At 39.1% G+C, this 26752-nt stretch overlaps 1 protein-coding gene across 1 annotated transcript in view; it reads left to right on the top strand.

The window, feature by feature from the left end:
• The window catches only part of TRUB1 (TruB pseudouridine (psi) synthase family member 1), a 32830-nt gene that overhangs the window by 184 nt on the left and 5894 nt on the right, over positions 1 to 26752 (top strand). The window contains exons 2-7 of the mRNA XM_010859294.1: positions 1 to 246; positions 4170 to 4268; positions 10483 to 10538; positions 16329 to 16410; positions 24669 to 24741; positions 26147 to 26286. Coding sequence (XP_010857596.1) covers positions 1 to 246; positions 4170 to 4268; positions 10483 to 10538; positions 16329 to 16410; positions 24669 to 24741; positions 26147 to 26286 — 696 coding nt within the window. The remainder of the gene's footprint in view (positions 247 to 4169; positions 4269 to 10482; positions 10539 to 16328; positions 16411 to 24668; positions 24742 to 26146; positions 26287 to 26752) is intronic.

Here is a 26752-nt window from a genome sequence, read left to right as displayed (position 1 = left end):
TGAAAGCAGACCCAGCCCCAGTCCTCGAAAGTGCAGGGACAGCTGCAGCAACGGCCGCCACATCCTCAGCGATGGCTGCAGCCGCGGCGCTTGCGGCCGCGGCCAGGACCGGATCCGAAGCCAGGGTCTCCAAGCCCGCGTTGGCTACTAAGCTGTTGTCCCTGAGCGGCGTGTTCGCTGTGCACAAGCCCAAAGGGCCCACTTCAGCCGAGTTGCTGAATCGGCTGAAGGAGAAGCTGCTGGCAGGTACTGCAGCCGGGTGGGGACCAGGCGGAGGCCATGCGGTCGCCGTGAGAGCGGAAGCTGCACGGAGCATGCTAGGCTTTTTGCCCTTTCAAGGCTCAAGTGATAAAAGGAAGGGAAAGGGAGAACGACCACTGTGTAAACTCTGGACAGAAATCTGGAGCATCTCCGGCTAGGACTTGTCCTAACGTGAACTCCTGTAGTCTAGTTGGCAGTTGTCGTTCTCAAGGGAAAAAAAAACAAGAAAAACAAAAAACAAAACCTACACACCCACAAATAAACTTCTGCTCTTGGGCATGCAGACCAATTTTCTGTAATCTAATCCCTCAGAAACCTTTTGTTTGGCTCACATAAGTGAACTGTACCCAAATGAATCACTGGCTCTCTACACTCCAAAGCTGCTTTCTTAAAAATATGTTGGAAATGTAGATATTACTTAACCAAGTCTTAACACTGTTTTTCACAGAGTGGACATAAGAATTATTTAAAGTCCCTTGCACAGATACAGATTCTAATCCTTACCCTTTCAGAGATAGTGATTCTGAGGGTATGGGGTGTTTTTAGGAAAGTCCATCTTTAAACTGTTGCTCCCAATGATTTTGGTGTAAGCAGTCTATGGACCACATTTTGTTGAACACTATAATTTGGTCACTTCTAAGAGCATTCTTTTTGTTTGTTTGTTTCTTTATATACACTGGGAGAATATTAGAAAATTCTAAAGGATCTCTCAGTTTGTCAATCCAGTAGTTCGTTTCATACAGTGAAATCAAGGAACTTTTAGTTTTTTTTGACACCTGCAGTAAGCCAGATCTGAAAGACACCAACTCCTTAACTGAGCTCATAGCAGTAATTTCTGTAGCCTTTGGTGATAAAACTATTTAACTAGCTTTTCAAGGCCCTCCAGAGTCTGGCCCTTCCTTATTTTTCCATCAAATCAGTACAGGAAATTTCTTCTTTGAATAGTGTCCCCTGGCAAATGTTACTGCTTCCCTTTTTATTGCAAAAACAAAGTATTCTGGTAGGAATTTGTTAATTAAAACTGACACATTACAGGTTCAGATGTTAGTTGGTAAATTCCTGAAGATATTTAATACCTGTGTTATATCTGCTTATTCTTTTGTTAATACTTTCATTATACTTTGTTATCTGTAAGGATGTTGAAGGAGGTAATTACATCAGGGACAAGCTTTGTGGTGTCGTCATGGAGTTGATTCCGTCATAGAATTGCTTTCCTTTGGCCTTATTTGTTAGCTAAGCTATGGCTTTTTTGTTCCTCAAAGTAATAATTTCTGTTCTTTGTTTCAGATGGGTTTCTCATAGGATTTCTCATAGGATTAAAGCCATAGCCTGGCTTTCTGGTTAATCGGTCTCCAGGAACTGAAATTTCTTGTTGAAACTTAGTTAAAATTGATTGTTTCCGTGCTGTTGCTGAACTGTCTTCTGGAAACCACTCACTGAGAAGTAGACATTCTGATTATTCTCCATCTCTATATTGCTTGTGATTGGCCAATTCGATATTTATGTTAGCTAGACCAGGGCTTTCTAAATGCTATTCTGACTCGTTGTCAGAATTTACCTGGAAGGTTCTCTTAAAGATACAGATTCCAGAACACAACATTCTAATGCCAGCCAGGTTTGACAATTGCTGATTTAGGCCACAGTCAGTTGTCATGGCCCTTATTAATATTCCTTGCCTTTAACTGATTCATCTGGCACTAAAATCTCTGCTCTTCTGTCTTTTTGAATCCTTCAAGGCCTAAAACATAGCAGAATTTTATAGCTAGAAAAGATCTTAGTAAATATTCATCCTTGATGCCAGTGGGTTGAACCAGATTCCAACATAGTAGAGGTCAGGTATCGTCAAACTTGGAAAAAGGGAAAAGCACAAAGGGAAGACAGTAAACTTTAGGGCCTCCATTCTCCAAGCACTGTTAAGTTAAAAATACAAAGAGTTCCCAAAATGTTTCTATAAGTACAGTATGAGAGAGTCATAATGGGTTACAGGTCAAGGTGAAGGGTTTGAAGTCTAGGCCTAGCCTTACAGTTCATGTTAAAGCATATCATCATATCTTTCCAAGCATGGTGATGTCATAATCAGAGAGTAACATTAGGATCGTGTTCCAGACACCGGAGTTCTAACTGACTGCTGCTGTTGCTGCTAAGTCGCTTCAGTCGTGTCCGACTCTGTGCGACCCCATAGATGCAGCCCACCAGGCTCCCCCGTCCCTGGGATTCTCCAGGCAAGAACTTTGGAGTGGGTTGCCATTTCCTTCTCCAATGCATGAAAGTGAAAAGTCAAAGGGAAGTCGCTCAGTCGTGTCCGACTCTTAGCGACCCCATGGATTGCAGCCTACCAGGCTCCTCCATCCATGGGAGTTTCCAGGCAAGAGTACTGGAGTGGGGTGCCATCGCCTTCTCCTCTAACTCACTAAGGTGGTAATTAAGTGGTGATTACAGCCCGGCACATCCTTTTGGCCTTTTCACCTGGCTTCTCCATTGTTGCTCTGCCTTCTCTCCTTACCTTGCTCTGTCCTTGCTTTTCAGTTTCTTGTACTCTGTTTCCCATCTTCTCTGTGTCAGTGGTAAGGCATGCATGCTCAGTCGCTTCAGTTGTGTGGGACTCTTTGCAACCCTATGGACTGTAGCCCACCAGGCTCCTCTGTCCATAGGTTCTCCAGGCAAGAATGCTGGAGTGGGTAGCCATTTCCTTCTCTAGTGGATCTTCCCAACCCAGGGATCAAACCCTGGCCTTTTACATCTCCTGCATTGGCAAGCAAGCTCTTTCTCACTAGTGTCACCTGGGAAGTAAGGAAAGTTTTATGGGTTTGGAAGGATACAGATCAATACAGCTCTTCCTGCTTCTCTCTCCATTCTCATCTGAAGTCCAGTAGCTAGTATTCTCTCAATATATTGTTATATACCATGAAGATGATGATAACAGCATATTGGTATAGAGCTTTGAGTTTTTAAAGCACATTCAGGTAGCATTATTTCATTTTATTCTTTACAATAGGAATATGAGATTGGCCAGGCTGGCATCTTTTGTTTTTTTTCCTGGTCTCTATTTAAAATCTAAATGCTTTGGCGTATAAGTGGCATCTTAAACTGTTACCTTCTTCCCATGTAACCTTTTGGTGAGATTAGCTTCTTTAAGCAATTGGTGACTTTTGACTAGGAGAGGAGGGCAGATATACAGATAGTTTGGGGACTTAGTGTTCTCAGAAGTAACCCTGAATGAGATATACTCCAAATGTTTAGGTAGCTGGAGTGACCAGCAGAGAACACCAGGGAACAAGAGAGATTTTAGAGGTGGAATTGAGGACTTTTAAAACTAGCTGCCTGTGTAAAAACTTCTTCTCATCATCCTCCATCTACCAGCCCACTACTGCCAGGACTTTACTGGATCTTTGTGGATTAGTGTGGATATTTACTCAGTTAAAAAAATTTTTTTTTCCCTTGCAAAATGAGTTCTAGGTTTTCGACAATTAATTTGGGAATACTATTTCTTTGTAATTTAGATAGTGTCTGTATAGTTTAAAGTCTGTTCTTTGTCAGTAATGTTGTTATCAGTTCAGTCACTCAGTCGTGTCCAACTCTTTGCGGCCCCATGGACTGCAGCACGCCAGGCCTCCCTGTCCATCACCAACTCCCGGAGCTTACTCAAACTCAAGCCCATCGAGTTGGTGATACCATCCAACCATCTCATCCTCTGTTGTCCCTTTCTTCTCCTGCTTTCAGTCTTTCCCAGCATCAGGGTCTTTTCAAATGAGTTAGTTCCTATAACCTTAATATATTAAGTTTGTACAATACTTTTTATTTGTTTTGGGTACTCCATCCACACTGCCTCATCCTATAGTAATGGAGACTGTACTTCATTTCTCTAAGTAATTACCTTTTTTTTTTTTTAATCCCAATTACTCTTAAAGAAGCTGGAATGCCTTCTCCAGAATGGACCAAGAGGAAAAAGCAGACTTTGAAAATTGGGCATGGAGGGACTCTAGACAGTGCAGCCCGAGGAGTCCTGGGTAAGAGATATGAATGGAAATTTGATGTAACTGCCACTTATATTAGAAAGCAATATTGATTAAGAACAGACAAAATTGACTAAAGCCATGTCATTTTCAGTCTACTTGAAATATTTCAAATCTACTAGATTTATAGTGCCAGCTTCTCAAGAAGCCCTTCTACAAGGTATAGAAGGCTATTAGAAATAGCCACTTGCATCTGTGGAGTGTGGTTGGACCTTGAGAAAGGATTTGTATCTGCAGAAAAGAATTAACACAGCAGGCCTGAGTTCACTATCTTTCTGAAGGCCTGCCTGCATCTGGGGACCTGGATTTGGGGTTGAACCCACCCTTCCCCATCCGATAAGCGTGGTTTGGTGTGCCTCCGTGGTTTGTGTAAACAGTGTGGTTTATGCTGGACACCTGCTGTCCGTCTTGGAGTCTGAGATTTTTGTCCTACCACGCAGTGAGAGGGTGCATGGATGACCATTCCTCTCATCCCCTCCAATAAAAACTATGGATGCTGGGTTTCCAATGGGCTCCCTTGAGCAGGATCATTGTACACATGTTATTCCTTTTTCAGTTATGGAAGGAAACAGGATCCAGCTGTGTAAACTTAGGATGTCACTGTAGATAAATCTTAGCCATGGGTGAATCTTTCAGCGTGGGAGAGTCTTGGGGACTCCTGACACAGTATATGACTCTTTTTGTTTTTTTGCCTGTATCTTCAGAAAATGAACCTTACAGTTACTCAGAGGAAGTCACTTTCTCTTGGGAACATTAGTTGATTGTCTTACTGCATGTGGAAGAAGATTGATAGAATTGATTGAGGGAAGAAGAGTCATTTGCCCTTTTTTCTTCCACCTTTTTAATTTGTATTTTTTTTTTTTTTTTGCATCTAGTAGAGGTTCTGAGGGAACACCCCAGTGGCTCTGTGGTGAAGAATCGGCCTGCAATGCAGGATCTGCAGGAAATGGAGGTTCAGTCTCTGGGTGGGGAAGACCCTCTGGAGGAGGGAATGGCAGCCCACTCCAGTATTCTGGGCTGGAGAATCCCATGGACAGAGGAGCCTGGCAGGCAACAGTCCATAGGGTCGCAGAGTCAGACACGACTGAAATGACTTAGCACACATGCAGAGATCCTGAAGTCTTTCTTTTTAGACTGCTAAAGTGTGTATCCGCAGGATGGGGTATGTTTTTAGATACCTTTTTATAACTGTATCCATAGTCACAGAAATACACATTTGGAATTCTCCCTATTTCCCCCTGCCCCACATACTAGAAACAAACTTTTATGAAACAAGCCTACCTTTTTACATGCCCTGGTGTTTTTTATTTTACTCTATTCCATTTTTTTTTTTTACAATGTTGATCATAATCCCCTAAATTGATTTCATGCTGCCCTAATGGAATGTGACTCATGCTTTGAAAAATACTGTGTTACAGCATCCAATCCATTTTATTAGAGCTAAAATTAGATGCAAATAAAAACAAACCTGATCTAAGCCAGCCAAAGGAAATGGATGCTTATTTAGAAGAAAAGGATAAAATTGGTGAATAAAATTATATTTTTCAAGAAAATTGGAAACAGTATATGATTTGCATTTTCTAAAATTTACAGGTTTTATGTGATGCATGTTGGCAGAAACATCTTTACTTGAGGTTAAAACACGTGAAAATTCATTTTCCTGAGTTAGAAGACTTGAATAGGCAAATTCTGACACCTTAACTACTGTTTCTGACCATAATAATTGATAGTCATTTATTGAGCACTTATTGTATGTGAGGTCCCGTGGTTAGTGAGTGGTGAGATCAAGAGTTGGACTGGATGTGCTGAGTGTTAAAGTCCCTGCCCTAACCTGGGATGGCAAATAGCTGGCGCTCCTGCCTTTGTTCCCCATGTCCACAGCAGAGATTACTAATCAACCACAGCATTCTTTACCATTGCTTCCAGAAGTGGGTTCATGCTTCTTATCAGTTCAGCTCTTCTTGAGTTGACGCCTATTACAGCCTTCCATTTCCTAAGGCGTCCATGCATGCTCAGTCGCTCAGTGGTGTCTGACTGTGACCCCATGGACTGTAGCCCACCAGGCTCCTCTGTCCATGGGATTCTCCAAGCAAGAATACTGGAGTGGGTTGTCATTTTCTCCTCCAGGGGATCTTCCCAACCCAGGGATTGAACTCGTGTCTCCTGTGTCTCCTGCACTGGCAGGTGGATTTGTTAGCACTGAGCCACCTGGGAAGTCCCTTTCTAAAGCAAGAACAGAAGTCCAAGAAGAAAGGGGATAAAATGTGCACTTATTTATGAATAGACCAATTGTATTAATTTATGATTGTTGTTAATCATTGGCATGCAGAAAATAGTAATATTCAGGGTACTGAGTAAAGAAGTTTATTTTTTACCCTAAATCTAAGGGATCTTGTTGAAAGCTTCCATTTTAATATTGTGAAAGGGTGGCATTTGTTAGAGATTTGTGTGAGTGGAAGAAATTGCATTGGAAATAATTTTCTATTTGGAGGCTTAATTTATATTTGATCACACGTGTCCTTCAATGATGATATAGTGTGTTCATATGTCAAAATTATTAACTTTTTTCTTAATACCTGTGATTTCTATTGAGAACAGTTTTTTTAAAAAGTAGACGTTTAGTCACAGAATAAGGGAAGTTTGTTATCTAAATTCTACAGACTGTTAAGCAAAGTTGATTTTTGGTGTATGGTGAAATGAACACTGGGCTGTAATCATCATGAGTTGTATACTGGCTACTTTATTTACTAAGTACGTACACCCTGAGCAAATCCCGTAACCTCCCAGAATTTCAGTTTATCTCTTAAAAAGTGATAACATCTACTATAATTCTCAGAAGGTTTATTGAAATATCTTAGGAAATGTCTATAGTATACTGATATATACTCTACCCTGTGAAGAGCTTTGTAAAAGGGCTTTTTTGTATTGTTGTTGTTTTTAACAAAACTGGACCTAGTAGAAAAATACACTTTTACTTTCAACATTTTAGGCTGTTTTTGCTGTTTTGAGGCGGAAATATTGATGGTAAAGATTTAAGAATTTAGCTGACAATTTAAAATATAATCTGAAATTCAGGTTTATAATTCTGTTAATCTATATTTTATATAAGTACTAGAAATATTTATAAAATGTTTTCAAATATTAAATAATTATTACATATAATACATATATATTATATAAAGCATATATATTTCTGTAAAGAGGGCTTACAAAATTCTGGAAAATGCTGTGGTAAGCAGAATAATGACTTTGCTAAAGATGTCCATGCCCCAGTCTCCAGAACCTATAAATATGTTAGGTTACATAACAAGGATGTGTTGAAGTTGCACATGGAATTAATGTTGTTGATCAGTTGACTTTAAGAGATATCCTGGAATATCCTGGTGGATCCAGCGTAATCACATGGGTCTTTAAATTGGAAGAGAAGGCAGAAGAGTGTCAGAGAAGATGTGGCAATGGAAGCAGAGATTGCAGTGATGCGATTGCTGGCCTTGATGAGGAAGGGGGTCCTGAGCCAAGGAAGATAAAGAGCCTCCAGAAACTGGAAAAGGCAAGGAACTTCCCCTGGGAAGCCTCTAGATAAAGGTTCTCCCCTCGGGCCTCCAGAAAAGAAGGCAGTGTGTTGACCCTGTGATTTATACCATAGTAAAAGCCACCTCAGATTTCTGACCTCCAAAACTGTAGGATAAAAAGTTTGTGTTGTTTTAAACCACTCTGTTGGTAATTTGTTGCACAAGCAGTAGGAAGGTGATATTCAGTATAAATTACTTAAAACGGAACTAAGTTTTGATATACTATTTTGAAGTTTAACTTTAAAACTTAGAAAATTATGGTGAAAAAGGTTAGAAAATACAAGAAAACATCAAGTTGAAAGTAAAAAGTATCCACCTTCCAGCAATAATTATTGTCAACATTGTGGTTATATTTCTCCCTAGCTTTTTGTCTGTGTAGATTTTTTTAATTCAGCTTTTTTATATATACTCTGGGCTTTCCCGGTAGCTCAGCGGGTAAAGAATCCACCTACAGTTCAGGAGACACAGGAGACATGGCTTCAGTCCCTGGGTTGGGAAAATCCCCTGGAGGAGGAAATGGCAAGCCACTCCAGCATTCTTGCCTGGAGAATCCCCACGGACAGAGGAGCCTGGCGGGGTCGCAAAGAGTCAGAAGCAGTTGAGCTCTTGACACAGGAGACTGTATACGTGTACGAGCTGGGTTACTCTCAGATGCCTTCTTGTCTACTGTGGATCACTGAACCAGCAGAGAAACCGTCATCAGTCCAGCCTTTTCACTATGATAGAGTCAGACACATCAGCCTGCTCTTAACCCTGCATTCTGGTTGATAAAGCCACTGTGCTCATCCTTGTGTCTGAGAATTTGTCAATTTGTTCCTTTTTAGAACATGCTTCTCTCTTGTCTGCATGTTCAAATCCTGTACGTCCTTTAAGGCCTAACTCTGAAGGCCTCAACGAAGCATTCTCTGGACTCCGTTGCCATTTAGAGTGACCTCCTACAGTAGTTATCATCCCTGTGTTCATTTTGACACAGTCATGTACTGTTGTATTGTTATTTAATGTTATTCTTTCATTAATTCAGGCAACCTTTTTTTTTTTTTGAGCACTTGCAGTTTCCCTCGTCTGTATTGTATTTTGCCCACGAGATTATAAGCCCTTTCAAAGTCAGGATATGTGCTATTCCATTAAAAGTGTTCTTGGGATGGAGTGCCTGGTAGCTGCTTGCAAAATATTGATTGGGGTTTCTTGAATGGAATAAAATTGAATCGAATCTTTGTTATTATGATACAAAGTTTTTGCCTCAGCAGCAGGTGCTCTTATTTGAAGAGTGCTCTGCTCAACAGAAGATCCCTAAGGCAGACCGTTTTTGTGTTAGTCCTTGAACCACTATGACTATCAAAGAAGCTGAGAGGGGCTTTGGGATAGACTTTATGAAGGAATGGGGATGTGCGCTGTGTTTCAAAGGACACACTTTGAATACTTTACTAAGAAGTTGGTACTGTAGGCTTTGGGACCCTATTGAGGATGGTTCAGGAGCTTTGTGCAGTGGAGTTTTCAGAAATGGTAATGAAATGGTATGAATTGGGAGAAGAAGAGGTAGGATGTAGAACAGAGAGGTTGATTTAGGCTGGTGGCGGTGAGAGGAAAGCCTGGATGAGTAAGTTGGCAGGGGGATGAAAGGAAGGAGGTCTGCTGTTAGTCTGGTTGGAATTTTAATTCCAGCATTTACTGGTTGTGAGATACTGGGCAAAGTTCTGAGACTCTTACGCCTCAGTTTCCTCAGCTATCATATAGGGATAATCGTATCCTCTTGTTTTAAGGATTAAATGAGCTAATAAATGGAAAGCACTTAGAGTAGAATTTGATACTTGGTAAACTCACTGGATGATATCTGCCATAAACATCCATGATAATTCATTCAACTTGCCAGTCATTTCTCTTTGTTTCTTATAGTTCTGAATTGTGACGGATGTATTGTATGTGTTCTTTTACAAAATTGTATCCGCTAATGAGAAATACTTCAATTCTTATGAAACTTTGCTTGCTGTTAAGTGAAGAAATGATTACATCTTCTCATCTTTGGCTGGTGAAATGTGTTGTCACAAGGATAATGTTTGAAATTAAGGAGACAAGTGGGCCATTGTACTTTTTATTTGGTCCATGCAAACATATACTCTCCAGACTCACATTTTACCCTGTATTATTCTTTGTGTTGCGTTGATGTGTTATGTTTCTATTTTCTTGATTGTATACTGCTGGGCACTAATCATCTTTAAATGGTTCATTAGTTACGATGATAGCTTTTGCTTTAATAGTGAACTCTGTTAGAGACTTTATCATCCCAAGATTAACTGTAGCTTTTTTTTTTCACTGATGCCCATATAATATTCCAGTGAGTCCTTGGAGATTTTTTCAAAACTTTTTGTTATCTAATTGTCTGGATTGAGGTTTCTAATATTATGTTTCACACTTAGAGAAAGAAAGAAGGTCTCCTCCCTACCGCCACTTCAGAATTTCTTACTTGCATGACAAGTTCAACTGATTGGAGTAATAAGAGCCCTGACTTTATGCTAAATAAGTGCCTTTTCTAACTTTACATATGCCAGGAAACTGTGCCCAGTGTATGTCATAAAGCGTATTTTTAAAACCTAGTTTTCACAACAGGATATCATAATATCTCTTTCTTTGATTTGTAGTGGTTGGAATTGGAAGGGGAACAAAAATGTTGACCAGTATGTTATCAGGGTCCAAGGTAAGAATACTGGAATGGTTCTGTTTTTCTTGAATGTTTTCTTAATGGCCTATGTGTTGGATTTTATCAGTTAAAAAATAAACTGTATAACTTGCTTGAATGAGTGTCAATCCTGGGTATTAATCACAGTGTCTATAATCATGAAATCTCAGATTCAAAATATTGAGACTGTAAATTCATAATTGAAAAATAAATTTGACTTATAGAAGCAAAACTTTGTGGTACCTATAATTCTTAAATATATGTGTTTAGTTTTTGTGAGGGTGTTTTTTGTATGTTTCTTTTTGTTTGTATAGTTATATTTCTTAAAGAAAACTTAAAGATCATAAATTCTATTAGTTTTTTTTAAACCTTAGAATTTTTGTAGAAACAATATCATTTGGTAAGCCATGCAGTTTCCAGCAAAAGACATGTTTTGTTCAGTGTTTACAAAATGTTTACTAACTAAAAGAATGGGGCTTCTTAAAGATGATGTTACATCATTCCTTGACTGCATGTAAAAGCATCTTTAAGGCTTTGAATAGGAGAGGGAGGAGGGATTAAGTGGGGACAGGAGGGGTTCTAAACCTGGGCTTTAGGCCTTGAGTGAGAACCCTCACTGAACTGGCAAGGTGGAAGGAGCCCTGAGATGAGTCTAGATGTCAGTGTTTCTCCTCTCTCGGCCTCTTCCAGCTTTAAAAGAGGTAATAATATCTGTATTCTAATTAGCAGCTAGATGCTGGTTATAATAGCTTGGACTTGGGACCAGTGAAAATGGGGAAGATAGGAAATGTGGAAAATGTGGAAGGAAGATTAATAATCCATTAGGAAGGGAAGAATTTCAGCAAGTTCCTGGACTAAACTTTTTACTTGTTTTAAAACCCTTGTTGCAAGCGGGTTATAAATAGTTGGTAAAGTGCTTTCTCGGAGAAAGCAATGGCACCCCACTCAGGTACTCTTGCCTGGAAAATCCTATGGACGGAGGAGCCTGGTAGGCTGCAGTCCATGGGGTCGCTAAGAGTCGGACACGACTGAGCGACTTCAGTTTCACTTTTGACTTTCCTGCATTGGAGAAGGAAATGGCAACCCACTCCAGTGTTCTTGCCTGGAGAATCCCAGGGACAGCGGAGCCTGGTGGGCTGCTATCTATGGGGTTGCAGAGAGTCGGACATGACTGAAGCGACTTAGCAGCAGCAAGCAGCAAGGTGCTTTCTAAATTTTTTCTTAGAAAAGAAAATGTGGTCAAAGACCATTTAAAAAATTTACCATTTCACTGCAGACTTTTATAAAAATATAATTAATATCAAATTGCTAAATTAAGTTTCTAAGCACCTTCATTTTCTGAACATATTCATAGTGGGTACTGGCCCTTAGGCCAGACTCTCAGGGCCAGAGGTCTAAGTAAGTGTTTCTTAAGATGAAAAGCCCTGGAAAACCTATTGCCTTTAACATCCCATTTTAGTTATTAATTGGCATAAAAAGCCTGTCTTTCGGTTGGGAAGGATCTTCATACCTTAGATAAATGGAAGAATCTCCAAAATCATAGAATATAACAATTGTGTCAAAATGGAGGAATTTGACAGTTGTATAGTAATTTGAACAGTGTATTTAAATCCTGACATGTGGAGGTTAGAATCTGTTTCTAGTACAGAATTTTCCAATTGCTTAATATATGTTTAATTTTAAAATATAAACCGTGGTTATTTTGATACAAGATTATGGATGATTTTATTTTCTTTTTTCATACTATTTGGTATTCTTCAAAATCTTTACAATGAAAAGTCACTTTTTAATAAAAACATAAGATATATTTTACATTAAGGCATTTGTTTGTTTTCCCCACCAAGATAAAATGTGTTAAGTTCACTGAAATATTCATTATCCACCCCCCTAAAAAAAACCCATAAGTACATGTAACACATTATATGTTTTTGAAAGGTTTTACATGTAAATTCCAGACACATTTCCAGAAGTATGATGACTGGAAAAATACATACATCATTGGCTCTTGTTTAAATTTTATTTATCACAAATCATTTTGGTATTCAGCTAGGAAAGCTGAATGTCATACAGTGAAATCATTGATCTTCAGATGACTGTAATATAAGTAGAAAACTCCAGGTGCATCTTATTATAGAGACCTAGTTCTTGGGTACTTCACCTTTGCAAAATAAGAGTTATTATTATCTTGGTAGCTGTTAGTATTTCTTATACTTTTAATTTTAGATTACATGCTTGTGGCTCAGCTGGTAAAGAATCTGCCTGCAATGCAGGAGACCTGGGTTCGATCCCTGGTTTGGGAAAATCCCCTGGAGAAGGGAAAGGCTACCCACTCCAGTATTCTGGCCTAGAGAATTCCATGGACTATATAATCTGTGGGGTCGCAAAGAGTTGGACACGACTAAGTGACTTTTACTCACTTGTTGAAAAAATTAAATCTTTTACGTTTTACCTTTAAGTATCAGCGCTCCTGGTGGCTCAGAGGGTAAAGCGTCTGCCTGCTATGCGGGAAACTCAGGTTCGATCCCTGGCTTGGGAAGATCCCCTGGAGAAGGAAATGGCAGACCATTCCAGTACTGTTGCCTGGAAAATCCCATGGACGGAGGAGCCTGGTAGGCTACAGTCCATGTGGTCGCAAAGAGTCGGACACGACTGAGCGACTTCACTTTCACTTTCATGTTGAAGGTGACACTTTTATCAAAGTAGTTAGAAGCTGTAATGAATTTTTAAAAATAGCCTTTGTTTTTCACACTGGCCAGAATCTTGGAGATCTTTTTTCTTAAGCAGTGACTTAAAAAATTTTTTTGACCAGGACCCATAATATGTCTTGGTATATTTAGAGGGGAGTTACCACAAGGGTAGAGATATCTAGTTCCAGGATGGCAGATACTCATTGTTCAGCTAACAATCGTATCATATACCCCATTGCCTTACCATCCAGTCCTAATGAAAGAGGTTGCTAACGGAACAGGGCCTAACACTCTTTCCTGCTGAACCAAGAGACGTCCTTAGAATCCTGTTCAGTGTGCTAAATACCAGTTCATGCAACACTATCAATTAATAAGTAGAGAACTAACCTCTTCATTAAAATCTTTAGGCCATTGGATTAATTCGCCTTCATTTTGTAAAGGCAATTATTTAGAGCACCCTGGTGGCTGGGAGGTAAAGAATCCGCCTGCAATGCAGGAGACTCGGGTTTGATCCCTGGGTCTGGAAGATCCCCTGGAGAAGGAAATGGCAACCCACTCCAGTATTCTTGCTTGGGAAATCCCATGGACAAAGGAGGCTGGTGGGCTATAGTCCATGGGGTGGCAAGAGTCAGATGCAACTTGGCAACTAAACCACCACCACCACCACTCCTTATATGCATTCCTACCCAGTCAGATCAGAGCAAGGTTTAAGAAAAGAGCCTTTCCTGTCTTTATCATTAGCTTTCTCTCCTGTCTGTCAGGCTTTGCTGTGCCGATGATCAACTTTCTCTTGAGTCATTTTTTTCTCACTGCATTCTCTTTTGGGGTTCTGAGTGTATTATGTAAAAAAAGCACATAGGTTTTCTGTACAGGGCCTGTTACACAAAAGTTGCTCAGTGAATATTGTTATTACTGTTTCCATGTGTTTCATCTATCCCCAAATCTCTCTCTCCTGAGTTATAGGCTGTTGGATCACTCTGATTACAGATGCCATAGACATTAATTTTATTCAAACACTTTCTATTGGAAATCTTGAATGCAGTTAATTTCATTCCTTTTATTTCTACCTCTGACTTTTTGATGGCCTAGGCAAAAATATGACATTGATGAGAAAGAGGAAGCATGCCAGTTATTTAAGGAAGAAACTTTACTCTGGATATTAAAGTCAAAAAGGAATTTTTTACAGTACGGGAGATTGAATGATAGATAGTGGTTCTCAAAAATAGTTCTACAACATGTGCAGAAGTGGCTCTGCATGAAACACAACAGGTAAAATGATTCTAGGGGTTAGGTGAACACATCCCTTTGACTTAACTTGATCTAAGTATGGAATATAGCTCACCCAGAAGAAGGCAATAGATTCACAGTCCCTTTACTGTCTTCCATAAATTACACTTTCTTTGAGCCAGTCATTCAGGAGAAGCTGGATGGCAGATGGACCCTGAAGCAACAGGCTTTGATGAGGTTTTGGAGTGTTATCTTTATTAGCTTCCTATATTGCTGATTAAAAGTTGGTTATTTATATGTGCTTTTGAAACCAGATGAGCCATGGAAGGGTTGATGTTCTGTTACGAGATTGCTGGTGCCATGAAAATGCTCTTAACTAGCATTTCCCAGGTATAAGGCTGCTCTCATGTATACGTGGAGAAAAACCATAGCGCCTGTAGGCAAAGCCAGCATTTCAGCAGAAAGCAGCCTTTGTATCCCCTTCAACCATTGAACGGGTATTATCACTGGGTCTACAGATGTTACCCCCCAGATGTGTTCAGAGGAGAGTAATTTCCCCCAGGTGTACACAAGCATTTTTAGGTTAACTAATGAGTGTCAACTGCGAAGTGTGACTTGAGTAAAGCTCCTCCTGTGAAACTTAGCAACTCTCTAAGATTGGAGCATCTCTAATCCACTTACTCCAGAGGTTCGTCCAATTTGCACCTTTTCTTCACACTCTATTAATATTCATTATATTTCATAAGTACTATATTGAAAATTTTGAAGGACTTACATTTTATGCACTGTATAGAGCTGTTCCTTGTTAATGAAGACATTCAAAACCATGTTTCAGCGTGGTAGCATAATAAGCTTATCATTAATAAACTCATATTTCTGCAAAGTACTCCAGCTTAAACTGCTCACATAACTGCCGATTCTTTTCAGTGAGAATTCTGTTCCTTGCGTTTTTCTCACTAATTCCTGTGATCCTCGAAATGAAATTTGAATTTGACCAAACGAGAGGAGAATAAAGAATATGTAGTACCAGTGTGATCCAAGACAGAAAGCAGAACAATCCTCAGTTAACTAGGAGTGATCTAATTCTTCACTTGTGAGTAATGAGCAGTTCTGAGAAGTGACTTTTATCCTTTCAGAGAGCTTAAGACATAGCCATTTCTCCTTACAAGAAACACATATGTACATTATCTCTGCTGTACTAGTTTTTACATATTTAGCTTTTGTTTAAATGCATAATCAAGTTCCTAAGACTGAGCTTGGTATTTCATATAAGAAATAATAATTAAAAATTAATTTTAGTTGCATGTGGAGTAATATTATTGCAGTCCATGGGGTCACAGAGTCAGACACAACTTAGCGACTGAATAACAACATAATATTGAATCTTGTGATGACTAAGTAGGGGATTATTGTACCATTATCTCTACTCCTAGGTACATTTAAAATTTTTCCTTCACAGTCTACACTACCCAGTAGAAAACTGATTTTTAAAACTTTTTGTACAATGTTGGATGGCATCACCAGCTCAATGGACATGAGTTTGAGCAAACTCCGGGAGATAGTGAAGGACAGGGAAGCCTGGCATGCTGCAGTCCATGGGGTAGCAAACAACTTAGTGACTGAACAACAACAACTGTATATTTATAAGTGATGATTATCAATAAAATCAGATTTTTCCTTGTCATGTTGGCTGGTTTGGAAAGTTTGTGAATGTTCCTCACTCTATACAGTGCTTCCCACATATCAACAACTAACCAAGCAGTTACAGTCTATTGGTTTTGCCTTTATTTTGTATCAGTTAGGTTTATTAGTAAGGTTCTGTATAAGCTTTAAGACGTGCATAACAGTTCTTTACCTTATGGCCTGTTTCCCTCTCTTGTGTCTCTTCCTCTAGAGATATGTTGCCATTGGGGAACTGGGGAAGGCTACCGACACGCTAGATTCTACAGGGAACGTAACAGAAGAGAAACCGTATGGTATGAAGCTCATAATATGTAGTCCTTATTTCTAATATTTAAAGGAAGTTTCTCTGAATTTGGAATTTAAAAATAAGCCTCTTATGTTTCCGGTGATTTTAATTGTCAGTACATTTCTTTAGGTTAAAAAGGTTGGAAATTGTTTATCATATTGTTGCTTATATGGTATGCCTATTAGTAAAGAATTGCAGTAATTGCCTTTTCCTATAATCAATATTTTTTTTAACATGCAGAATTCTTCCGAATAACTCCCTTGGCAAAAACCACTTATATAATAGATAGGATTTAGCACATTTTTCCTAGTCTTTGGTGAAACAAAGCAGAGAAATTCTCTTTCTGGATTTTACCTGCATCTTGTCAGTGTTGTTGTTGTTTTGGTTTTGGTATATATAATTATCTCATAGCTGTTGAAATAAATGTACTAGGTTTCACACTTTAAAACCGATCCTATTCCTGTGCTTTTCGAGCATGCAAAAAGATATAGCAAAAGGAAAGCTATTTCTCTGGAAATAAAGAGAACTCACTGGGGTGCACTTTAATTTTTCTACCATCCCTTCTTTTACTTCTTTAAGAAAGGATAGATAAATGAAGTGGTTTCCTAGCAACTCTCATCGTGCTTATGCTATTTATAATGCAGCACTTGTGGTTTTTGTACAGTCAGTTCACCTACATTATTATGTCATCAACTGAATTATTTGTAAGCCTTCTGTTTTGTTTTGTTCTTTGCCTGTGCTTAATGTTACCTTTTTTAATGTAGCTTTAGGCAGTCTAACATCTGCTTCCCTATGTTTTTGTGTTGAGTGGTCTTACTGTATATTACATATTCCCCCAGTAGAGAGACCAACCTTCTCCTTGTTCATAATGGCTTCTCTTGTCATGTTAACATTTATATGTGGCTTAGTATCTTGCATGATTAATCAAGCACCATAATGAAGAGAAAAATCACCAATTTATTTTGAGTCTTTTAAAAAATAAATGTTGAATTAACCTTGAAATCATTATTATTATGATGATGGAATAACAGCATATGCCCACTTAATGGAAAGCCAACCATAATCTTCAGCCAGAATGCTCGTAAGATTAAAGAGGCCTAGGAGGATGTCAGAGATTTCCAGAGTATCCTACATTATATGTCAGTTTATATATAGTTAGAAGAATGGTGAGGCGGTAAAATTGGTGAGACTCGTTGGTTGGATGGGGACAGAGAGGAAGTTGTTAAAAAAGATGTAGGTTTCTGGGTTTTAAAACTGTTATGTGATGGTGCAGTTCTTTGAGTAGGGGTATTACAAGAGGACCAGGGGGATGAACTACTTCAATACACACTGGTAGGAAGGACTACCCTGAAGCATTTTGGAATTTTTAAAAACTCTCCTTTGTATTGTATCATTTACGACCTTACTTACCTTAAGGAAAGTATGTTAGTGTGTTGAAATCATCTCATTATAGTCTTGAAATCTGAGAATATAAGAAACGAAACTACTTTCTTTAGGCCCTCAAAAGGAGAGCTCCCTATAGTTGACTGAACACTGTTTGTAGTCCCAGAAAATGAGAGCTCAGAGAGTTTTGCTGATTGACATGATTTTTCTGTATAATTTTGGTAAGGCAGCATAGTTTGTCATCTGTTTAAGTTGCACAGCAGGTACCAAGGGGGAAATAAATATAAAACCTACCTTGTAAAGAAACTTGTGTCATATGGAGAACTAGGACCTGTGTTTTCAACCCTCTGAGACTTAATCCTAAGACCTGTAACTGGTATTTTGTAATGCCTTCTTTATTATGCTGAAATAAAACTCAGAGGTTTTCTTCCCTACCTACACATTAAAAGAAAAAAATCAATGTACTATAGTAAATGGACTATAAAGAAGAAATAAAGGTAATTTATAGTAAAATAGTCACATCAGTGTGTAAATGCACAGATATTACTACACCGAAAGTCTTCATGAAGTAATCAGATACATATATGTAACAGATACTTACACATCAGTCACTGTGAATGCCACAAGTCAAATGCAGGCAGACAGGTGTGTTGTGTTCATGACTCAGTACTGAAAAGTTCAGTATCCCCTTGTGGGAGCAACTGAAGAAGAGAATGATTTGGGGGCTTCCCCAGTGGCTCAGTGGTAAAGAATCCGCCTGCAGTGCAGGAGACGCAGGTTCCATCCCTGGGTCTGGAAGATTCCCTGGAGAAGGAAAGGCAACTCTCTTCAGTATTCTTGCTTGGGAAATCCCATGGACAGAGGAGGCAGGTGGGCTACAGTCCATGGGGTCGCAAAGGAGTCAGACGCAACTTGGCAACTAAACAAGACTGTACAAAAAATTCTGTATTTAAGTGGAAAATGGACTTAGATTCTAGCCTAAATGAAGTGAAAGTTGCTCAGTCGTGTCTGACTCTTTGCGACCCCATGGACTGTACAAGCCATGGAATTCTCCAGGCCAGAATACTGGAGTGGGCAGCCTTTCCCTTCCCCAGGGGATCTTCCCAACCCAGGGATCGAACCCCAGTCTCCTGCATTGCAGGTGGATTTTCTTTACCAGCTGAGCCACAAGGGAAGCCCGGTTCTAGCCTAAAGTAATTCTAAACAGAAGGTCGCCCACTTGAGCATCTGGCAGCTGTCCGGCACTCGTGCAGAGCATGGACAGCTCCTCGCTGTGCCGCCCTGTGCACGCCACAGGCCGTCTGGCATCCCTGGCCCTCCTATTAAGTGCTGCTGCTGATGCCACCCACCAGTCATCACAGCAATGAAAAATACAGCTTTTAATTGACCTGTTGAAAACAGCCACCATCTGGGTAAAACAAGGGGTTATGCAGTAAATGGCACGTGAATGACCTCAGGTCACTTTATCCTATCTAGACAAATTACTATTTTTAGCCATACAAAATGAGTCTCTAGCTCAGACTCAACGTTCAAACCCTATTAATAGGGCCCTTTTATTCTCTATCCTGACACCTTCTGTTATTTCTAAATAGTATTTTTTGCCATTTATTTAATATATTTTTATACGTTAATTCCTAAGCTGGGCTGAGACCATGTCTCTCTTGGTTTTTGGTGCTTAGAGCTATGGATGGCATATAGAATAAAGTATTCAGCGGGTGTGAATAAACCAGGCTGGTGATAGAGGCGTTGAAAAGACTGCAGGGAAGTCCCAGGAAAGGCAAAGCATCTTCCTACCTTCTGCTGCTCTTTTCTCATCCACAGTGAGGTATTTCGTTTCAGGTACAGCTGCCCGTGTCTCTGAGTATACACAGCTCCAGCGTGCTCATCTGTTCTTCAGGGAGCTCAGGACACTGAGGCCGTGGCTTCCCAGGCTGTCTTGGATATGAGCCAAGCTTCTGGGACGGCCTTACTGCTCTGGTGATGGGAATAGCTTTTTTCTGTGCCTCCTGTGGCTTTGTTACTGGGAGGCAAGACATGTAAACTGTAAGCGCCATCTCTTGCTAACCCTCTGTTCTAAACACCACCACCTCTTGGTCCCGTAAGAGAATGTTGCCAAGTCTTCTCGAATGGATGCCACTAATGTTGTATCTGATGCAAGTGGCTCCTCCTAGATTGTGGTCTGGCTTGCCCACATATCCTAGAGGAAGCTGAAGAGTTGAATTGGATCTCCAGTTGTCATTTAAACAAATAAGGCACACACTATATTGGGGCTAGGGTGTAGCTGGGCATCAGTCATCCCATGGTACCTTTTATTTATACTGAAACTTTTTTCTTATAAAGTATTATGCAAATAAAGGAAAGTGAAGAAAGTGTAAGTTTACAACTTAATGAACTATCACAAAACAAATATCCATGCAGCTCCCAGTCTAGTCAAGAAATAGAGGGGCTGCCCTGATGGTCCAGTTGTTAAGAACCCGCCTTGTGGTGAGGGATGACCTGTTTGGTCCCTGGTCTGGGAAGATTCCACATGGCATGGGGCAGCTAAGCCCTTGTGACACAACTACTGAGCCCACACTCCAGAGCCCATGAGCCACAACTACTGAACCTACGTGCCTCAGCTCCTGAAGCCCACTCGCCCTAGAGCCCATGGAACAAGAGAAGCCACCACAGTGAGAAATCCGCGCACTGCAACTAGGGAGTAGCCTCCATTTGCCACAATTAAAGAAAGCCCGTGTGCAGCAATGAAGACCTGGCACAGCAAAAATATAAATAAATATTTTTAAATCCTTAAAAGAAAAGAAAAATTCTTAGCAGCCCCCTTCCTGCCCCATCCCAATGACTGTAACATCTCTCTTTTCTAAATATAACTACTATTCTAATGTCCAACGCTTTGCTGATAATCCTAAAACTATAGTATAGCTTTGCCTATGCTCCTGTGTGAAAAAAAGCATGTATATGTACATGTGCTAAGTTGCTTCAGTCGTGTCTGACTCTGTGACCCTTTGGACGGTAGTCCGGCAAAGCCTCTGTCCATGGGATTCTCCAGGCAAGAATACTAGAGTGGGTTGCCATGCCCTCCTCCAGGGGATCTTTCTAGCCCAGGGATCGAACCTGCCTCTCTTACATCTCCTGCATTGGCAGGTGAGTTCTTGTACCACTAGCGCCACCTGGGAAGCCCGTATATATACATATACACTTATGTGGGTTTCCAGGTAGCATTAGTGGTAAAGAAGCCACCTGTGAATTCAGGAGATGTAAGAGACGCAGGTTCGATCCCTGGGTTGGGAAGATCCCCTGGAGGAGGGCTTGGCAACCCACTCCAATATTCTTGCCTGGAGGATCCCCGTGGACAGAAAACGCTGGCAAGCTACAGTCCATAGGGTTGCAAAGAGTCGGACCTGACTAAAGTGACTTAGCACTCACACACTCATACATTTATGTGCATCTGTATAAAATACGTAGAGAGATGTGTGTGTGTATACATACATATTCTTCTGTCCTGAGATATTTGTGTTGACTCCAGGTTGAGACTTTATGAATAAAGCTGCAATGTGTATTTTATGCCTGTCTTTTGATAGACATGTGCAATAATTTCTCCCTGATACATACCCAAGTGGAATTGCTGGGTCATGGGGTAAGTGCATATTTTACTGCACCAGAAATTGCCAAGTAACTCTTAAAGTGGTTGTACAACCTTGCATTTCTACCAGCAGTGTATAAGCGTTCTACTTGTACCACATCCTTGGCAACACATGGTAATGAGTAGTGTTTTTCGTTTTGGCCATTCTGGTCAGTAGGTCATGGTGTTTCATTGTGGTTTTAAATTTCATTACTAATGAGATTCAGCTCAAACAGTAAAGAATCTGCCTGCAATGCAGGAGACCAGGGTTTGATTCCTGGGTCAGAAAGATTCTCTGGAGAAGGAATGGCAACCCACTCCAGTATTCTTGCCTGGAGAATCCCATGGACAGAGAAGCCTGGCAGGCTACAGTCCGTGGGGTTGCAAAGAGTCAGACGCGACTGAGCAACACACACACACAGTGAGATACAGCAGTATTATCATATGTCTTTTGGGTACTAAGCCGTCTTTGTTTATTGTCCAGGTCTCTTGCCCACTTCTTTGTTTTGTTTCTTCTTTCCCTCGCTATTGAGTCACTTTTTTCTTTTTTAAGATTGATTTGTATGAGTTTTATGGGGGAAAAAACCCAAAACTCTGGATATGTGCTCTTCTGTTTGATCACGTGTGTTACAGATATTATCTTCTCTGTAGCTTGTCTTTTACAAAACTCTCTTAGCTGTGTCTTTTGGAAAACAAGTTGCTGGTTTTACTTTAGTCTATGGTTAGTTTTTTAGCGTCCTGTTTAAGAAAACTTTTCCCGTGCCAAAAGCATTAAGATATTTTTCTACATTCTGGCAGCTTTATTGCTTTGCCTTTCACATTACATCTACAGTCTACCGTTTTTTTCTGTATGGATATCCAGTTCACTCAGCACTTTTCCCGCTACCTTGTTTCTTGGATCACAAATCAAGCATCTTATAAGCGTGGGTTTGTTTGGAATCTATCTTGTTGCATTTGGTCTGTTTACCCTTGTGTTAACACTAAACTATGTTAATTGCTGTAGTTTTAGAATAAGTCTTGTTATCTGAAAGTGCAAATTTTGTACCTTATTTTTATAGATTTTTTTCTATAGGCTTTTTAGTTTTCTTATCAAAGTAAGGAAATTGTTTTCTATTCCTAATTTGCCATTTGTTTGTTTTTTTTAATCATGAGCAACCATTGAATTTTATAAGAAAATTTTTTTGCTGCATAGGCTTTCTGTCTGGTGATTCAAGCATCAAATAAATGATTCCTAGGTGACTAGGAATGCTCTTTTGACCTTGAGATTCTATTATTCCTCAGCAAATTTAATTCAACAAGAATGTCTCGAGCACCATCTTAATTGTATGCATTATATAAGAAGAAAAGCTATCTTTGCTTTTTAGGAGATTAGAATTCCATTGGTGAGATAATACCTACATATATATATGTGTGTGTGTATATGTATATGTGTGTGTGTGTGTGTGTATATATATATATATATTTATATATATATAATAAATAGCTGTTAAAAATTGTGAATGATTAATTGCAGGAACAGCAAAACCATACCTGCCTAGGATGTTAAGTCAGAGAAGGCGACACCATGGCAGAAGTAGAATGAGAAAGAATACATCTCGTCACCTTGTGTGGGAAAATATCAGTAAAAGAGTCACCCAGGCAGGACAGGGGAATTGGCCTTGGCAGAAATGTCAGTAAAGAGACCAGCTTGGTGGAACTCGAAAGCTGTTTGGTCTTATTTTTAAAATGTATGGATGACTAAATTATGAACTGTAGCAATTTTATCAGCAGTGGCATTTCTTTCAGCAATTGCCAGCACGGTGGTAGCATTGGCTCTCTAGATTTGCAAGTCTTGCATAACTAAAATATCAACAATAATTATGTCTTAATGTTTCAAGAGAGTAAACATTTTTCATGGACCCTCATTCATATCATGAGATACATCTGTTTGTAAAACAATTTGAACAAAATGGGCATTTCAGCTCTACCTTTTTGGAGCTTCTAGGTGCTATTCTTTTGAGTTTTGTAGGTGTTTTCTATTTGAGTCTCGTAGATTCTGGTCTTTCGTTCATATTTAGCTCATAAGGATCAAGGTCACACAGAGATTAAAGCTCTCTTGCTGCACTGATATTAAAATCTGGACAGTGTTCCTTGCTGTCTTTTAATTTTTATTCTGGTGTTAGTACAGTTAATTCAAAACACAATAATTAGTTTTTGTTTAATATTGTTCAAATAAGAAGATCAAATGCAACACGTATATATCAGGATAAAAAGTTCAAGTAAATTTCCTACAGAGTGAAAATAGAAGACTAATTTCTTTCCATTGACTATAATTTATAGAAGTTATAGAATATTTCTGTAACCTAGTTTTTTTTACTGAATATGAAATTTGTATAGTTATATGTGAAAACCCCAAATGTTGAATTTCAGTTGTTAGTTTCCAGTTGTTAAAATTATAGAACCGTATTTTAATAGTGCATCATTTTGTTTGAAAGAGTATCAAACAAAAGCTGGAAACATGACTTAAGACAGATAAAATCTTTGTTATGTATTGGGATGGCCAAAAAGTTCATTCAGATTTTCCATAACATCAAAACCCGAACCCACCCAGTGTATTTCCTTTCTTACACTGGCTTATTTTTGAGACCAGACTCCTGACTGAAGTTCTAAGAGCAGTGAAGGGAGGGAAGGAGACAGATAAATACAGCTTTATTTGGGGACAGAGTTAACATGTGAGTGTAGAAAATTCATACTATGCCAATCATACAGCAGTTTTGAAATCTATCAGGTAAAATTTTAAATGTGATTGGTATTTGATAGCTTTCAATAACTTGTTTAGTTATTTATAATATCTGAACTCTGGAGAACCTTAGATATAACTTTGTGGGTATTTTTCTACTTACTTTGTGATCACATTATTTTTGATCACTTCAGGACCATTTCTGTAGCTAATGCAGCATTATTCTAAGGTCTGCTGAAGGCCCTAGTGAGTATGTAGTAAATGCACGTAAAATGATTGGATTCTTTTTAATGGAAAAAAAAATGAAACGTAGGAAGTTGAATTTAGTCTCAATATTGGACAGTATAAGACTTTCCCCCTTGTATCTCATTATTGTGTATTTTATCCATCTCAACAAGGTAGAATATGACCTACAAAATGTATACTGTAATAAGTGCTTTGTTGAAAAATTTTTTTTAATTTTCAGAGTTGTCAGTACTGTGAAAATAGCATATGTACTTCTATGATTGTTTTAGTGTCACTTTTTTGGGTTCATTTTTGGCAGATAAAATAACACAAGAAGATATTGAAAGCATTCTACAGAAATTCACTGGGAATATAATGCAAGTACCTCCCCTGTAAGTTCAATTGTTGAATTTGAATAAATGTTTAATTTTATTTTCCAGTGGCTAACATCGTATTAATGAAGAAAAAGGAGAGGGGCTTGCTTTTACTTTACGGCAAGGCACGTTTTAGACCTAGCAACTGATCAAGTGAGGTGACCCTGATTCAGATAGGATACAGAGCCTCTGATGTCTTTAAGAGGAGCCTGGTGGGCTCCAGACCATGGGGTCACAAAGAGTCAGACACGACAGAGCACAGCGCATACACACACAGGATGTAGTCTCCTTTGTCCCTGGGTATTGCCCCAGCCTAACATCTGTGCTCTTCCAGGGTTTGTTGGTTTTTCTGATTCTACCTGTAGTCATCAGGGCAGTTATGGAGAGCAGAAGACATGTTGCTTTTCCCAGAATAGCAGGAAAAGAGACCAGTCCCATCTGGTACAGGCATCAGAGTTACGCTTTAGAGTCCAGTTGACACTTCCTGTCAGGTGTTGGGACCATTCTTTTTGGGCCCAGAATCTTATATTTCACAATTCTCTGCAACAAATGAAACAGATGAGAATTATAACTTATTAAAAGTATAAGTATATTGATTTACCACTTAAGCCATATTTTTGTGCACATTATAATTTCAAGCAAATTGCTTCCTTTTTTTAAAAAATGGCATATAGAATGTGTCAGGATATGTTACTAAAAATTCTTTTAGAATTTTTTTTTTTTTTTAATCTTAGTTTTTTTTTAAGAACATGAAATATCTGTGGGGAAATGTTTCTTTATAATTTTGCCTCAAATGGGAAGACTTAAAAATTGTAGCAGGATCTGAACAAACATTATTTTGGATCATTATTGTTAAGATATAGTAAACATTTGTATATTTAAGAATTGTCTTAGGATTTTCTTCCCTGTGATTGTTCCAAGGATTTTTGTGGACTAATCACACTTAATCACACAAAGTTAAGTGCTGTTAAGTAGATTATTTGCTTATTTTTTCTTTGGAAACATTTTGGTAACTTTTATGTGAAAATGAATATTACAATGGAAATGCATTGTTTCAAGGAAATACAGCTGAGATCATTGTTACTGGATGCCTCGTACCCTTTACCCAGAATGAGGACTAGTGAAGACGTGAATAGACCATCTCCAGGAAGATGGTTAAAGAGGAATATTGACATCATTGCTCACTGAGTGCCAGAGTGAACTGTATTGGCCTCAAAGATGTTTAGGAACTCTATCCCTGACACCAGTGTGGAGTAGATTAGAAGAAAAAAAAGTTCATTCTTAGAAGGATTTTCAGTTGAAAGGGCTGCTAATCATCTTTTCTTTCCATGCTGTAGTCTAGAATTATTCTCTCTCGCTTTCTCAATCTCTCTTTATTCTTGCTCCCTTCTTCTCTCTTTGTCTCCCTCTTCTACTTTGCAAGCTATTCTGCATTAAAGAAAGATGGCCAGAGACTTTCAACTTTGATGAAGAGAGGTGAAGTAGTAGAAGCAAAGCCTGCCAGGCCAGTTACTGTATACAGTCTCTCCCTTCAGAAATTCCAGCCACCATTTTTCACACTAGGTAAGATGGAGAAATCTGAAATCATTTGTATTTACTGTGCCTTTATTTTATAGTTGGCTACTTTTCTGTAATTTTAATGGATCCCGAGGATATTGGAAATTTTTAAAAATTTGAATTTAAACAAGGTTAGAATTTGTTAATAATTTTTTGACACCTATTGACTATGCCAAAGCCTTTGACTGTGTGGATCACAATAAACTATGGAAAATTCTAAAAGAGATGGGACTACCAGACCACCTGATCTGCCTCTTGAGAAATTTGTATGCAAGTCAGGAAGCAACAGTTAGAACTGGACATGGAAAAACAGACTGGTTCCAAATAGGAAAAGGAGTATGTCAAGGCTGTATATTGTCACCCTGTTTATTTAACTTATATGCGGAGTACATCATGAGAAACGCTGGACTGGAAGAAACACAAGCTGGAATCAAGATTGCCGGGAGAAATATCAATAACCTCAGATATGCAG

This window comes from Bison bison, unplaced genomic scaffold, assembly GCF_000754665.1.
Source record: "Bison bison bison isolate TAMUID 2011002044 unplaced genomic scaffold, Bison_UMD1.0 scf7180017864456, whole genome shotgun sequence".
Taxonomy (NCBI): domain Eukaryota; kingdom Metazoa; phylum Chordata; class Mammalia; order Artiodactyla; family Bovidae; genus Bison; species Bison bison.
The sequence above is the reverse complement of the archived record's forward strand: the minus strand, read 5'-3'. Positions and strand labels throughout refer to the sequence as shown.